Source organism: Colletotrichum graminicola (genome assembly GCF_000149035.1).
Source record: "Colletotrichum graminicola M1.001 genomic scaffold supercont1.14, whole genome shotgun sequence".
NCBI lineage: Eukaryota > Fungi > Ascomycota > Sordariomycetes > Glomerellales > Glomerellaceae > Colletotrichum > Colletotrichum graminicola.
In genome coordinates this window covers 453,764-470,396 of record NW_007361018.1, presented here as the reverse complement: position 1 = coordinate 470,396, position 16,633 = coordinate 453,764, and the positions used below count along the sequence as shown (strand labels likewise).

The following is a 16,633-nucleotide window of genomic DNA, read 5'->3' as shown; positions in this document are numbered from 1 at the left end:
GGGAGGCAGGGGGTGCGTGTCAAGAGCGTAACGATGAGAAGGGACGAATAGGGGAGTGACTTGAGAGAATAAAAAATTGATCAGAAAGAGGAGGCACACACGTTTCTTTGGCAAGAAAGTGCCTATGAGGAGGAACGACAAGAGACGAAACGAAGGGTGTATACCCAGGTAGGTAGGTGGGTAATTAGCTTTCAAGTGGCAGGTGGTGGTGTGTGGAGCAGGAGCAGGAGCAGATAGCAGACGGCTCAGACCGAGGTTGCCATGACACAATGTATGAGCTACTTGGACGGGAAGTGGAGACCCTTCACGCCTTCCCGCTCACCAAGCCCAATCGCCATGCTAGGTATGTATGCCAACGGAGAAGGCGAGACCACCCACGCCGTTCGTTGGTAAACTACATGCAGTGGTGGGCAAAAGGGATCCGCCGCAGGTACCGAATACTTCCGCATGCGGGGGGAGGGGTTGGTCGAAGTCCGGCACCCCCCGGGTTTCTTTCTCGCTACCCAAGACACACCTCCACGAACGGAAAAGCTCTCTCATTTGCAAAATCAAGCAACAACCCGCCTCTTTTCGCTAATGTCTAGCCGACAATGCCTCAGCCCCAAGTCATTCGCCCTTCCCGACTGTAGCTTGTGTTTTGCAACTCCGGGACTTTTTATTTATTTACTATTTTCCACCAAGAGCTCCGTCCAGGGGCCAAAGAGAGAGCAAGAAGGGCTGCCGTGCGCGCCTTTCTGGCGTCGCCACGTTTAACCACATCCTTCCACCATGTCCACTACAGTCAGTACCCGTCGTAGTTGTTGTATAGATTGTTCTGGGATGTTCTGGGCTACGTTGGGCTGTCTTATCCACATACCGTTCCGTCATGCCGTGCCATGTCGTATCGTGTTGCATCCTTTCCCATCCCGTCTTGGGGGGGGCGCTGGCGTTGTGCATATGTTTGGATCAAGAGAAGTGAACAGGAATAAAGTCCCGCCAAATATCTGTAGGGTTCCTTTGGAGCTGGGGTTTATTGGTGGCTAGTAGCCGGCGATGCGCGCATCATCAAATGCAAATACCTACCCAATGCCGTGCTGCCCCCCCCCCCCCCTCCTTCAATGCGCCCAGAGCTGTCGTCTGATCACGGTCATGTCAAGGTCATTTCGGTGCTGGCGTGATGCCGCCTCAACGAGTGTTATTGCAAGGTGTTGGTCGACTGAGGTGTCATGGCGGTCCCTCTTGCACAGGTATACAAATATAGTCTAATATCGGTGTCATCGACCGAGAACCGATGTGGGCCACACCTTCTTACCTCTGACTGGCCCATGAGCTTCCCATCATCTTTTCTTTTCCTCCGTCCATCTTTCCTGCACGTAATTTCAAAGACAAGATGGAAGGGAACTGCCAGTTAGCAACCTGCCACCTGGTGGACAAAAAAGATAGCACACTAAATTTTACCTACACTATACTATTACAAACTATATAGCATTTAATTAATAAATATACCTATATAAATTAATTAAATTAAATATAAAGTAGTTTTATTTACTATTAAGTATACTTACTATTTATATTAATTATTTCCTATAGTTAGGTAGGTATTAAATTAACTTAGTTATTAATAGTTAACTATAATAATTACTTTTAGCCCTCTTTTACTAATTCTTTAACTTTACCTTCTAACTAATATATAAAGTGCTATATAAGCTTTTTAGGTATTTACTAGTAATTCTTAATAAGTAATAAATTTAGGAAGTTATAATAATTAAAGTAGCTCTTTAGGCTATTTTAAGTCTTTTAGTCTTAGACTTTATTTTTTAGTAAAAGCCTATAGCTACTATTACTATCCTCTTTAAGAATAAAGTTATTACCTTACTTAATTTAAGGTTTAACTACTAGCTTAAGAATTTAGTTAATATAGTAGTTATATATTATTTTTTTATTTTTATTCCTTAAGTTATAAAAAACTAGTAGACTTTTAAACTTATATCTAATTATAGCTTATATATAAATATATTTTTAATTTTTATCTTAAGGTGTATTTACTTCTTAAATATAGTCTAGGTACTACCTCTTACTAAGCTTTTAAATAATATATAGTCTTTTTTTTAGCCTAAGGCTAAAGTAATATTTATTAGAAAATTATACTTAGTGCTAGTCTTTAAGGTAAAAGTACTACTTTAATATATACTTTATAAAGGCTACTTAGTTAGTAGTAGTATATAGGCTAACTTAACTATAATAGTAAGTAATATACTTATAATATCTTAGTGTACTTATTACTTATTAGACTGTTTTTAGGCTATATAAGACTTTAAGACCTACTTTTTATAGTAAAATACCTTAAGATAAGGTTTATATATCCTAGCCTCCTCTCTATATAAACTTATTAAAAATATAAAAATTAAAGTTAGTAATAAGGCTTCTCTAGCTATATATTTTATTAATAAAAAGGTTATAATAAAACTATTATAAATAGTCTTAAAGTATATAATAGCTAGTTTTTTTTATAACTTAAAAGTAGTTAAATACCTATTATTTTAAGTAATCTAGATTAATTTTTTATAAATATTTAATTACTTCTTAAATTTTAGCTTTTTTTAGAGTCTAAACTTTATAACTAGGTATTATAATAAAAAGTTAGTTTTGCTATAAAATAATAATAAAGTAAAAAAGGGAAGGAAAAGGGGGGAAAAAGGGGGGTATAGGTAGGTAGGTAAAATTTAGTGTGCTATCTTTTTTGTCCACCGGGTGCCTGCCTGGGCTGAGCAGTTAGTTCCCAAGCTGCAGCAGGAGCCTACGTGGACTTGCCCCCCCTACCGTCGTCTTTCACCCCTGAAGAGTCCACTACCATTACCACTTGATGGACCAGAAAACTCTACTTCAAATATTTAAAATGCTACGATGCAGTCCAGACATGAGTTGGTCCGAGTCCCGTCATTTGATGATACCTTATCGATGCGACCCCGCCCGTGTTTATTTTAGGTATGTTTCTCTGCACGAGCTCCGCGGGGTTCGTCCCACTTCACTAGTGATGGACGGTGGCTCGCTTCTATCATCGGACTTCCACGCATTCCCAACCACGATGAAGCGAGAGCCTCAAGTGGCAGCGCCAAGTCACAACAATCTAAAAGCAGCTTCGAGCAGGTCCTCATCTCGTCTCCACAACCCGATGTTTCCGATTGTCGTCGGCTAGGTATGCGAGTTCGTGGCTTTCATGCATCTTGTTTCGTCTTCTGCTTCTCCTGCCTGATGTGTCTGAAGCGGCCTAATGTAGGTACACGACACAGCATTACCTACGCTTTCCCTCACCCACCCACACCCCCTTCTTCACATCCGCTACGAGGCGCTGTCGTTGGCCCAGTTCTTCCGGACCCATTGGCCACAGATGAGGAGGGTTGGTCTCTCTCCGGAACGGATCGCCAGTCGTCAACAAAGCGACAGAAACCCTGCCCCCCAATCATCTTCAGTCGTCCGCGACATCTAGCAACGCGCGTGGAATCGTTGGGCAGCGAAACATCATCCAACCCAGGCTACAATCTCCCCTGACAGCCTTGAGGACCGGGAAGGACATGTCTCATTTATCAGGCAGACAAAGAGCAATTCGATCCGTCTTCCGGGAGAATGAACTTCAGCTCAGACGCATGCGGCCTGGGTCGGCTTCACCTTGTCACCTCGACTCACCTTCGGACGCGGCCGAGAGCAAAAGTGTAAATCCGTTTGGATGTGGTCGTGTATCCCGCGGCGTCTTCTGCTGCATTCCAGCCGCCGGGGCCCTCCACCCACCATCCTCGTGGCAAAAACGAGAGACAAAAGGGCACCCGTCGCGGATTCCAAGGCAGGCATCTTCCCCATTGCAGACCTCCATTGGCGCTCCTGGGTCTCCCCGATCCGTACCCGCTCGCTTTTATTTTTTGCTCTCTGCATCTCTAGCGCCTCTCGCGCATCACCAATCGTCATCCCTCCTCCCATTCTTCCTCTCTCTCCCTTCAGGCACACAAAACACGGCAGGCGCCAGCGCCATGATTTGCGTCGCTAGAGGTCGATGCCCCAGGCCTCATGTCTCACAGTCGGTTTTTTACTTTGCTTTCACTGCTTGACCAAAGGATGCCATGTATTCATTTCGTGTGTCCCATTCTCTAACGAGACCCTGCTCTGTTCACCTTGGAGCCCGCTCATCGGCTTGACGCATCAATACCGCATACAGACAGGTCCGCGTTGGCTCTTCTCCACCGCTCCAGCACTTTTGCGACGGCCCGTCGCTCCTCAGGGCCCTGATACTGTTCCACGAGATTCACGAGCCAGAATAGACGACGAGTCCGTCCAGGCTCGCCCCTCTTGAGCTCCCTTGAGACCACCGCCAACACCGCCAGAAGGGACTTGTGTGACAGCTCGATGTTGTGCCCGCGGAGCCAACCGATGCATAAGCACACTTGCCGTAGTGCCTTGGCGTCCGTTCGATGATACTTTTTCGAGAACCACAATGCCATGTCCTCCATCAGCCTCGCCCTCCTCTTCATATATACCTGTTCCTGCACTTTATTCAGGAAGCCCCTTCTGACGCCGCAGTTGACCACCTTCCAGACGGAAGCGGGGCTGATAGAATCGTCTTCGATCATTGACTTGATATGATCCGTAGCCCAGTCCGTCCAGGCCCACTGCTGTGCGAGGCTACGTTTCAACTTGGCCCTGTGATCGTCCAGCAACATGAATATCTCGAGAGCGGTCTTGTAGTCGCAACTAGCCATGGCGAGATTCCTAAACGGCAGAATCGATAGCTTCTTCTTGATCTTGCAGTAGCGTTGCAGTGAAGCCATAAGCTCCTTCTCACGGTCCAACCGTCTCAACGCCCTGAACAAGCTCATCAGGAGCGCCACACGTCGGTTTTCCCTGTGACCTGCTGGCTCCCAAAAGGAAATGTGGGCAGCCAGCGACGCAAAGTTCAATTCTGCGTGGCAGGAAGAATCGTGATTCCACCCCTCCTCGACTCTTTCGTGGTACCACAGATACCCGCGGCTAGTCCATTGTTGGATGAGTAGTCGGCCGAGATCCCGGTCGACGCTGAGCTCTTTGCGGTCAAAGTAGGCAGACCTGACGCATGCATCCAAAAGGTAGTCAGTGTTAACATGCGGCATGTGGGCCAAGGTTTGCAACCAAAGGAAGCGAAGCTTTCGGAGGGGCTCCTCCTCAAAGGCTGCCGAACCTTCATAGACGGCAGTTTCCATCTTCTCCAGTAGCACGCCATGGTCGGCAGGCGATAGACGGTGGAGTGCAGCGCCAATGTCCGCGGCCCGTCCGCCCTCCGGCGGATGACACATAGCTAGTTTTTGCACTACCGCAATAATACCCTCGTGGACGTCGTCGACATAGTGGAGGGGGATCGCATCTAGGGTAGTCTTGAATAGAGGAGCCGTCGTGTCGTTGGCGGGTAATTGAGAGATCTGACGTAGTACAAGGTCCCAAAGACTCGCGTCAAACTCCGTCGGTCCCAAAACCTTGGAAGATGCGATTCCGTTGACAACGGCCGAAAGAAACATCTCGATGGAAGCATTGACCACTTCGCCGTCGACACCTGTGCCGATCAATGACGACGGAAAGGTCGATACAGCTATGTTCACCATCTCGGGATCCAGTATGCCCGATTCGAGGTCATGTTGCAAACCCCCGATGAAGTTGAAATATGCCGGACTGATCACGTCCGAGGTAGAAGCCGCAATGGCTGCTCGGGCTTTGGCGAGCTGGTTGCGGAATTTGATTTCAGGCTGGTTCTCGACCGCAGTTGTGTCAGATTCCTCCTCTTTTCGCTCAACCTTGTTCGTCCACCACCTGGAGATCCCCCATGGCACGAATTGGCGTTGCTGGCTCGGTAGAACCCTGTTCTCCTCCGATAATCGTTTTGTTGGCGGTTGCCAGGTCCACTGCCTCAAGTCAGACGAAAATTCGATTGCCCAAGGAGGCAGCGTCGGCTGAGTGTTTATGTGCATGTCCGTCATCTTTCGCTTGCCCAGTCGTCCCCTGTTTTCCAGCGGGCCGGGCACGGAGCTCGACTTCCGCCTCGCGGCTCGTGATACATGGCAATAGCGCTCAAAGGCACTCGCCAGCGCGACGTCCGTGATCCATATGTTGTCCGGTGGTGCCCGAATCTGTTGCTGGACTGCTCGGCAGCAGCGCGCGGTAGGACGTGACGGCGGCATCGGGAGCAGATCGCGAAGGCGGTCGGTCGAATGGCAACCCGGGCGAGAAGTTATCGGTTATCCGCGACATCAGCCTATGCCATGTTCGTTGAAGTGTTGAACCTGGCAATGGCTACCCAGTTGGACCGCGGTTGTTGATTGCCAATTGGCTCGGTTTGATTCGATGGGAGGCGTCTAGATTGCTGTTTGGTGAAGGAGCGACAATTTGCCAGGTCGAAAAGAGCTTTGGGATTGCAGGGCCCACTTCTGTCCATAGGGTATTCTGTCAAGCCTTACTGTGGCTGGTGCCAAGCTCTAGACGGGGCTACTTTGGCGACAGAAGGAGCTTGCAACCACCAATGATGGACGGGAAGCTTTGGCGGGGTTTCCAGCAGGCGAGCCGCGGGGCATCCTGAATTTGTGCCTTCCGCATGTTCCGGGACCTCCAGCATCGGAATTCCACAACGTATTCTCACAGCAGGCCGACAAAATGGAGTTGACATTTGAGCCATTGAAGAACGACCTGCTTCTGCGGGCGGCAAGAGGTATGTCTCCTTTCCAATATTCTTGAGAGCCTCAAACGTTGCACCAATCCCGTGCACATGCTAACATGGGCTCAGGCGAGACGGTCGAGCGCCCGCCATGCTGGATCATGCGTCAAGGTAATGACCCTACCTCCCTCTTCATCCAACGAATACAAGAACATACTCCTGACATATTGCTTCGCCATCTCATAACAGCCGGCCGCTACCTCCCCGAATACCACGAGGCCAAGGGCAACCGCGACTTCTTCGCCTGCTGCCGTGACCCCGAGGTCGCCAGCACCCTCACCCTGCAGCCCATCGAGCGCTTCGCCGGCCTCCTTGATGCCGCCATCATCTTCTCCGATATCCTGGTCGTGCCCCAGGCTCTCGGCATGACGGTCGAGATGGTCGACAAGAAGGGCCCTCACTTCCCCGACCCGCTCAGCGCCCCCGACGACGGTCAGTACGAAAAGGTTCTGGGCAAGTCCGTCGACGTCGCCGCCGAGCTCGACTATGTCTACAAGGCCATCACCCTCACCCGCAAGAAGCTCGCTGGCCGCGTGCCCCTTATCGGCTTCTGCGGCGCTCCCTGGACCCTCTTCTGCTACATGGTCGAGGGCGGCGGCACCAAGCTCTTCATGCAGAGCAAGAGGTGGATCTACCGTCACCCCGAGGAGTCCAAGAAGCTCCTGCAAAAAATCGCAGAGGTCTGCGTCGAGTACCTCGCCCTGCAGGTCAAGGCCGGCGCCCAGCTCGTCATGGTTTTCGACTCGTGGGCCGGCGAGCTCGGCCCCGAGGCCTTCAAGGAGTTCAGCGAGCCGTACCTGGCGTACATTTCCGCCAACCTGCCCAAGAAGCTCGCCGAGATGAACCTCGAGCGCGTGCCCATGACGGTGTTCCCCAAGGGCGCCTGGCACGCCCTGGACTCCGTCATTGACATTGGCTACGACGTTGTCGGCCTCGACTGGCTCCAGGACCCCGCCGACGCTGTCAAGATCCGCGGCGACAGGCGCATCACCTTCCAGGGCAATGCCGACCCGGGTGTCTTGTACGGCACTCACGAGGCCATGACGAAGGCTGTTGAGGTGATGGTCAAGGGTTTCGGCGGTGGCAAGAAGGGCTGGATTGCCAACCTTGGTCACGGTAAGTCTATGCGTCCCTTTCCCATCCGGTCGGGAGACATGGCGAGCAATTTTGACTGACATTGCATCAGGCATAACTCCCGGTGTCAACCCCGAGGACCTCAGGTTTTACTTGTCGGAGATTCACCGCTTGGCAGGCAACTAGGCAGGGAGGACAACAGACTGTCTGGGTTTGGAGTGTAGGTATACGGGTTTATGAAAAAGGCATGCATCGTCGAATGTCAATGCAACACCCATAGAGGCGCACCAAAAAAGGAGGAAAGAAATGGTGTGATATGGTCTCGAAAATTTCTCAGTGTCTTGTTAGAGCTGGGCGCGAATATTGGAACATCACATCTCAACCTTGACAAGCCTGTCGGGCGGAATCTCCCAGTACCAATTAAAATAGTGATAACCCACTGAGAAAGACGGACAGTTTCATTCGGACCGAGACTCTATCTGCATGCTCGTTGTCTCGCACGTTGGTTGGCCTTGGCCAGCGTGTCTACGTACCGGACTCGAGCGGCCCTTGGCGAGTGTGGATGATTAAAAGTTGATGAATTTTCATTACGTACTTTTCCTCCTCCCCCTTTTACTCGCCGTAGCCCTTATATCGCCAAATATGGTATCAAAAAATAAAAATAAAAAGCAAAAAAGCAAAAATAAAAAACTTTTTTTATATCGTTTCCAACGTTTTCAACCACGCTTCCAAAGAACGCCGTAGGGGATTCCCAGCCGTCTGTCACAGAAGCCTCAGTGACACATCGGTTCCCGAGTCCATACCGTCTCGGGAAAATCAAAGAAAAAGAGCTCGACCCGCACAGCTCCCAAGGGCTGCCGCATAACACTTTCGAGAACCAGCATGGTGGCAAGTCGGGTGCTAGGTCCCAGAGCGCGCAGAATACCGATATGGTTTGCTTCCGGGGAGGGGGGGTTGGGGTTCGGCAACCACAAAAGGACTCTCAAGCCTTCTTGGTAAGGTTGTTGAGCCACTGCTTGCCCTTGGCAGCAAGGCCGTTGTTGCCCTTGTCCTCGGGGGACGGGCTCTTGCGGAGCGCGGGCTGCTGCTCGTCGTCGTCGATGGCGCCCGCACCCTCGGCCCCGGCCTTGCGAGCGGCCGCCTCTTCCTCGGGGGAACCCTTGAAGACGTTGGCCCCCCCCCTGCCATAGTGGGTTGCGCCGCCACTGTTGCGCCGGGGAACACTGCAGCAGGAAAAGGTGGTCAGCTTCGTCGTCTCGCGCCCGAGAAGGGATGGTGAACTCACGCCTCAACGTCTTGGCGAAGACGAGTCTCATAAGGATCCGAGTTCTTGGCCATGTTTCCCGATCCTCCCCTCCCTGTCGTAACGACTGAGGTCTTGAGGGTTGGCGTTTCGAGGTCCTTTGGGGTGATTTTGGGCGAGTTTTCGGTCATGTTACCGGCGCCACCTCGGCCACTGGAAGCAAGCATTGTGATTTGGGGGGATTTTTGTATCGGTTAACTATGGTCTGTGTATGCGAGTTTATCTCCAGACCGTGAAAGGACGTGGTTGTGTGATTATCGTGAGTCTGAAGTTTGGAGGCAGGCGTAAGGTGAGTGTGAGAAGGCAGGGTGTGGTCCGGTCTTAGGCGCAACAGAGAGAACGCGCAGCTGGGTCCAACACGCAGAATACGCTGGAGAATGCAGAAGAAGAAAAACACTCGGAAGAGTGAGAGGCGGGTTTTATCGTGGTCACTTTGGTCTGAAGGAGAGTCTCGTCCGGTGTTGGAGTTGTGAATCAAGCTTTGGCGAACAGCAGATGGAGGGATCAGGAGGAGGCAGACGGGAAGCAGACGGGACAAAGGAGTTAAATAGGAAACGGCAGAAAAGACGCAACACCCGCCCGTCTCTGCTTTAAGCTACAGCTCGAACAAGGATGAATGGGGGAGGGGTGGGAATGCGATGGCATCTGGCCGCAAGCAGCTATTGCGCGACCATTTCAAAGCATGGCGTCGCGAGTCGATCCTTGGCCCGACCTGTCCTGACGTAGTGTAATGTAGGGTGCGCCATCGAAAGTGATCACAAGGCCAGGCAGAGCTTTTTATTTTTATTTTTCACTGTTCTTGCTCCTCTTACTAGACTCTTGGCTCTTGCCTTTTTCTCTTCTCCACATACGCGCGCCATCGGGGGGGGGGGGGGTCCGGGGGAATCGTCTGGCTCAGTGAAGTGACTGACCGACGCTCGGTCTTACATACAGGTTTCCGGATGTGCATGTGGGCTTTTCCAACTTTTTTTTCTCTCTGTTCAATGTGGATACCTCAACTACCTACCTACCGCGCTCTGACCGTGACGGCTCGCGCTTGACCCGGCAAGAGAGAAAGGGAGGAGATGTTTGAATGGGAAAAGGGAAAAAAAAAAAAAGACAGAGTCCGCCCCCCATTGTGTTGGGAGCTTCGAGGCATTGTGGCGTGGCAGCGTTGCAACTTTGTTTGGGGAAAAGCCATTGGGGGGAGGGCTCCATTAAGAAACGTAATGAAAACATGAGATCCAGTGGAAAACACCACATTTTCCCCTTCCCTTTCCCAAAAAGGTCCGCCCTCCCTCCAGGTCCCTGACCGGGCCCTTGTCTGGGATAGGCAAGGTTCAAGGTGGTGTCATTCCCTGGCGCTGGTGTCACTTGATTGAAATCTTCCAACCCGTTCCATTTTGGCCCATGACAAACACAGAGAAGAGAAGGGGAAGGAGGGAGGGGGGGTTCTCGGATTTCGCCATCGGCAACTTAGCAATGGCGTTTTTTCCCTTTCGTATTAGTCTTATTCTTCTTCTTCTTCTTCCTCCCATTGGATAACTGTCGAGAGAAAGCGTAAAATTCCGGTGTGAAGGGAACCGAGCCAAGGCGACAAACGACCGTTGGAAAGAGGCTGGTTGAGCCATCATCAATCGACGTCGATTTTCGAACTGGTGTGTGGTCGGCGGGCGGTCTGGATTCAGCGGCGAATGGTAAGGCGACCACTCTACCCCGGATTGCCTGCTTGCTTTTGTCACCCGTGTGCAGGGGTGGTATCGGCCACGGCTTGGTCCGATGAGCTTGTGACCTCGCCCGGAATGAATTCAAGACCGCATGCTGACTGACAGCCAGCGAGTAAGCCCACGTCTTCTAACACGGCACTTTCGACAATCCAAGTCCTTCCCTTGTGGGAATTAGATAATTTGTTTCAAGGCAGCGAAAAACCCCGCAAGAGCCCTTGGCGTTGCGCCAATCTCCCAGCCAGAGAGAGCTGTAATGCCTTTTTTGTTTCTCCTTTCCCACAAAGATTTTCTCGGTCCGCGCCGGTGGCTGCCTTGCAACCTCCCCCTCCCTAGGCTCCCTGGCGTCCGCCGGCCTCGCCTGGTTTCTCTTGGGATACAGCATTCTCACTGCTGTCTGTCCGGCACGAATGCCGCGAGTTCGTGGCTTACTCACGCAAAGCAGACTAGACTCTGGTAAGAGGACACCGACCAAGATGCCGTTGCCAGCCGGCTCCCGTACTGCCCTCGTCTGAGCCACCACCGCCCCAGTTTGCTGCCCACTGCTGTTGAATCGTGCAGAAAGCCCCATTTGATGTACAGGAATATAGGTCCATCCCGTACCCCGGATTTTCCTGGACGTTAATGAACATCGTGTTGATCCTACGTAATGATGAGTTCTGCTAACGGGGCACTGGCCAGTCACAGGCTTGCCTTTCGACGCAACCCCAGTCTTCTCCAAGGGGGGGAGAGAGGCCTTGCAAGAGCTCATCGAGCGGTAAGAATCAACATTCTGCACACTCCGCCTCGTGATGGGGGCAAAAAAACGCCATCCCGTGAACCTTGAAAAGTAGACGTTTATCTATCCTAGAATGGCCTGTGCTGCAAAGGCGATTGGCCCGCCTCGCGACCGCCGCCGACAACGTTCGGGTATACCGTCCACACTGGCTAAATTCACCTTTAGCTACTGTACGAGCTGACGGCAACGGGTATCGCGGCCACCATAAGGGGTATAGTGTGCTGGCAGAAACAGGGATCAGATACTGGCAGAAGTAGGGGTTAGTTGCGTACGTCAGCAGGAAGTTTGGGTGTCATTGGGTTAACAGATAGGTTGACCGCCTTCCATATTGAGCTTAGCGCGATGGGCGACCACCTTCCCTCCTACCATTAGCTTGTGCAGTAGCTAAAGGTGAATATAGCCAGTGTGGACGGTATTGGAGACTAACGGGAGATGCAGGCGGCCGCGAGAGCTAAAATAGCCCGTATCTTTTCTGCACTTTGTCCATGTCCCTCTCGCCCCCCGCCGTTCTCGGCCCTTGTCCAAGTCTTGCTCGGCTGCCCCGCGAATCTGCACCCGCTCCGATTGTTGGTTGTGAGTGGGCGGGTGACGCGCATCCGATTTCGTGCTGGGTTTCCTTCGACGCCGCTACGAACACCCCTTCCAAGACGTTTGGAGCTAGCGGCAAGCATCGTGCCAACCGACATGCGCCGCCATCACCCGTTCCCGTTGACGACGCGCACACCAAAAACGGCCCAAGGTCGGACCGCCACAATCACATGAGACCGGCCCGCGTCCTATCTCTTTTACCCCCCCTTAGCCCGCCACCGACAGCAGCCCCGTTCGGCCGATCGCGGAACTTGGCGGGCTAAGCGGGAACCCCGTCTCGTCACCGGCGTCGAAGTGATGCTGGGTTCCTCACGTGAAAGTCGCAGCTTGGGCGCCGGCACCTCCGCCGAGGCGGATCTCGGGGAGAACGCCGGCCTCATCGTGTACGACGACAGCATCCACAGCATGCGCGCAGGAGAGTCTGCGCCGTACTGCAACTGGCCCGAAACCATAGGTAGAGGACATACATGAACGTGTTGCGTCACGACCCCGGAACGCGACAACAGGTCGGTCGGGACTACGCTGCGGCCGGCCGCGGCTTCCTCTATGGCGAGATCGATGTCGTGCCGGATGTCTCCATTATCAAATAAACCAGGGAGACAGACAACGAGGGTGGCACACGGATCTATAGCAACGTTGTAAGTCGACCAGCACATCACAAGGTCTCAGACGACTACACTTCCGCAGTCAATATTGCCAACCCCTAGCCTGGAGCTTACCTAAACGGCAGCTCTGCAGTTCGGTCGTCTCTTTTGACGGACTACAAAGGCAAGATTAATGAGGAGGTGAGATCCCCATTCTATTTCAATACCACGAAGGACATTGGGCCAAGCAGAAGACATGGCGGCCTTCAGAAAATGGACCATCAAGTCCTTCTACGAACTCGAAGACCCCCCCCCCCCCCCCCCCCGGAGTACCCCGAAAGCGACATCTTCAAGATTTGGACGGCGTCGATTCTTGGCTCTTATCGGCACCGGGCCCGGCCCTAAACGGACTGTTATGCCGTTGGGAATGATCATTGCTGGCCGTGATTGCGTCTTTATCTGAATGGCATCCATGATGACGCGCGGACGCTGTAGCTGCTGAAATCTTCCGCCTCTCTGGTCTTCAGAGGCGCAATGACCACGGACAATGCGGCTCCTCAAACTTCGGTACCATAAAGGGGTGCGGGCTCGGTGAAGTCTGCCATCTCATCTTCAGGTGAATGGCTGGCGGTCTGGGTAGAAGCATCCATCTGAGCTAGCCTCGACGGGTACTCTACCCCCCGTGCTGGTGTAGATTTTGCCTTTGTTTCGTTGGTTCTTCGTGGACGGTTATCAGCGTGTTGTGCATGCCCAGCGATGGTAGCATAAAATAGCGCAACGCTCCCTGGCATACATGGAGGCAGAAAGCTGAACCGGGCAACGCAAACACCCCTGAAGAAGCCGCCGCCTGGCATGGCCGGAACTTCCCTGGCACTTGGGACCTGTCCTTTGCCTCAAGTGAACAACACTCTCACAAACATCTATGTGCCGGTCCTGTTATATCGATGCCAAGTGTCTATCGGTTCATCAAAGCGTTGCCGCCGTGCGTGGGGTCGCATACCACACCCCGATCACGCGGCGCCGTCTGTCACTGCAGAGGATTCATTGGCGTTTTGAGGACCATCAGACTGGGTTTATTGGCTTACGCGGCACCGCGTGCGTGACAGGCCGACATTGTGCCAACACGGCCGATCTGCTCTCTGGAAACACTGCTGGCCGGCCGAAACCCTTGCGTATCGAAAAGCAAATGCTCCAGGGGAAGTGGCATAGATCATGCAGAACAACAATCCAAAGCGTGAATGGTCTGGCCACCCCTGAACGAGAGCTCGGGAACTCATGAGCAAGGTAGAAGAAAATTCAAATGCGACATGCGACGGAAAACGGCTCCCGAGCGTGGCTATACGTGGGTTAAGCTGGTAGGACCGCCGGTATAATGCGCACCAGGACAACGAGCAGGCCCGGGTTCATTTCCAGCGTCGTTAACCAAAGGCATGGGGCCTAGCGGAACTCGCCCATTCGATGGACGAGAATAGCGGGTGGAGGTGATGCAATTGCCGACAATGAGGGTTGCGTCGGGGGGGGTTGGGCTCTGTGCCATCGGGAGATGAAGCCTTTCTACGGCACACATCATAGCCACCCAACAAGTCCGAGCCAGACAGTTTGCTGGGGCAAAAGAAGAAAGAAGAGGGCGGTACCGAGAAAGCGACTGGTAAGGCCCCCAGGATACAAGGGTACGGATTTGCAATATGGACAGGCGCAGCGACGGAGGGGAGGGTGGCGCGGAAGACAGCGAGTGGGCTTCTGATGGACCGGGTGGCCCCGTTTCGGAGACAGGAGGTGCGGCTGAAATGATGGATGCGGTAGGTGGGTATGTTTGTTCGATCCCCCGTCATCCTTCGCTGGCGCCGGGGGAATGGTTTGGCATAGAGCGCGCGGACATGGTGTCAATGGCTGGTTATGCGCGGGTTGGATCGACCAGAGTGTCGGGAACGGGGGATGGCGGTTTGGACGGGATGGACGACGGAGGAAGAGGAATGTCTGGTTTCGTAGTGCGTCCAAGACAAAACGCAGTTGTCTCCAAGTAAGCATCGAAAGTGAGACACGTTTTGGACAAGACCACGTCGAGATGGCAACTGATGGCGAAGCCGTTGGGTGTTTTGGGAGAAAGAAGGGGGGAGGAGGGGTGACAATCTGTAGGTAGGTATTCTTACACGACATGCGGAGGGAGGTGCCATGTGCGGTGTCGTACATTACTACACTAGTACGGATACACGGGGCGAGCTGTGTCATCTGCAGAGCAAATTAGAAAAGGGACGAGAAGGGTGGCCGATGATTCGAAATGGCTACTGGCAGCCCATGTTCTCGCCATGGACATCGTATACGTAGGTAGGTAGGTAGGTATGAGTAGCTCAGGATGGTGATGCGGACAAGCAAAGCGGGCGAGCGAGGAGGATGCACAATGCACAATGAATGCATGTAACGAGGTCCGTCTGGGCTGTTGGCCCCTGCACTGCACCAAGTCTCCAGGAACAGGGCGGCGGCGCGAGCAAAATACAGCACGGCGCATGCAAGCCCCTCCCTCCCCCTTCAAAAATAGTCGACTTCCCTGCCAGCGACGGCGAAGGGGGGGGGGGGGCGGATGAAGAATCCAATGGAGATTAGCAATCGGATCCAGCACTCGACAAGATCCATCATTCGGTGCGGTGCAGACAAGTCCCAAACTCCAGTCTCGCGCATTACACATGTCCCAATACCCACCGCGGCTGCAACACAAATAAGCACGAGAAGACGAGACAGAGCAGCAGACAGCAGCCAGCAGCCGCCAGGCAAGGATTTGCACTTGCACTGCATTTGCTGCTACCTACCGGCCATGCCCTGCCCAGCCACAGCAGCAGGCACGGCGGTAATTTCGCCCCAAAAAAGGAACTCCGCGTGGCCTTCCGTCTACATTTGGGAAGCGGGTGTTTGCTGTTTGCCTGTGAGATGGTGGGGTAGGGAAGGACGAGACGAGGTTCGAATCTTTGGGACTGGCTAATTACCAAAAAGAACAGTCCTTGTTTTCTGGCTTTGGTAAGGTACCCAAATAAATACCTACGGTAAGTATGGATGGGGGGATGCCGTGTAAAAGGTCACGACATGCATGCACCCAGATTCTCCGCTCCGCCTCTAACTTTGCTGTGCCGGCCGGGAATAGCAGTCTGTGTGCATACCCAAATTAGGTAGGTAGGTAAGTTGGGTAGATAGGTGGGTACCTAGCCAGGTAGTATACAGATAAACGTGTAGGTAGTGTAGTGTGTACGCGTGCCCATGTATGGATACCCAAGGTATGGATGGTATCTATCCGTACCTACAGTACCTACCTACCTACGGATACACCTGCTACGTATGCATGGATGGATGGATGAATAGATGGACGGATGCGCTCCTTCTCTATTTTGCCGCGACTTGGTGCGGTATAGGTAGCACGTACCACCACCATCCACCCGATGTGCCTGCCATCCTTCCACAATCGCCATGTATGTCTCCACCCAAGAACCACCCGCGGCCGCTCTCACGGTACACACGGGCTACTCGCATATCCACCTTTTAACGCGCACCCCCAGTTGCCAGTTGCCAGTTGCCAGTGTCGTCCCTTCCCTTTGGACCCTCACCCATCCAATCCCTCCTCTCCTCCACTTCCCAATACTGCCTGCGCCCCCCATGTTACACACGCTCAATTGCACAACTTGAGTGGCTTGCTTAGCTTTCGCGCCTCTCTGTCTACAACCTTACCTGCCTTGCTTGTCTGCACAATACCTTACCTCGCCGTTGCTTACCACGGTACCGTGCAAAGGTCGAGCGTCTTGTCCCCGAAACCCAAAAGCACCATTGTGCTGCTATATGAACCCAGCCTGACCCGACTCTTACTGATCCTTATTACTGCTGCCGTCCCAGCTCTTCATTCCATCTGGTTGTCGTCGA

The 16,633-nt window shown here is 52.7% G+C and overlaps 4 protein-coding genes across 4 annotated transcripts; 2 read left to right on the top strand and 2 right to left on the bottom strand.

The window, feature by feature from the left end:
• Window positions 1-4,154: 4,154 nt before the first annotated feature.
• GLRG_04467 (uncharacterized protein) lies at window positions 4,155-6,173 on the bottom strand (the record flags this gene model as incomplete). Its single annotated transcript, XM_008095152.1, has 1 exon — window positions 4,155-6,173. One exon carries the CDS (start codon window positions 6,171-6,173, stop codon window positions 4,155-4,157), a length of 2,019 nt encoding a protein of 672 aa, XP_008093343.1.
• A 469-nt stretch (window positions 6,174-6,642) lies between these two features.
• On the top strand, window positions 6,643-7,963 carry GLRG_04466 (uroporphyrinogen decarboxylase; the record flags this gene model as incomplete). Its single annotated transcript, XM_008095151.1, has 4 exons — window positions 6,643-6,697; window positions 6,773-6,814; window positions 6,893-7,819; window positions 7,890-7,963. 4 exons carry the CDS (start codon window positions 6,643-6,645, stop codon window positions 7,961-7,963), a joined length of 1,098 nt encoding a protein of 365 aa, XP_008093342.1.
• A 796-nt stretch (window positions 7,964-8,759) lies between these two features.
• GLRG_04465 (uncharacterized protein) lies at window positions 8,760-9,247 on the bottom strand (the record flags this gene model as incomplete). The annotated part of the gene is made up of 2 exons (XM_008095150.1): window positions 8,760-9,000; window positions 9,063-9,247. The coding sequence occupies 2 exons, from the start codon at window positions 9,245-9,247 to the stop codon at window positions 8,760-8,762; spliced, it is 426 nt and encodes a 141-aa protein (XP_008093341.1).
• Window positions 9,248-12,446: 3,199 nt separating this feature from the next.
• GLRG_04464 (uncharacterized protein) lies at window positions 12,447-12,739 on the top strand (the record flags this gene model as incomplete). Its single annotated transcript, XM_008095149.1, has 2 exons — window positions 12,447-12,532; window positions 12,610-12,739. The coding sequence occupies 2 exons, from the start codon at window positions 12,447-12,449 to the stop codon at window positions 12,737-12,739; spliced, it is 216 nt and encodes a 71-aa protein (XP_008093340.1).
• Window positions 12,740-16,633: the final 3,894 nt, after the last annotated feature.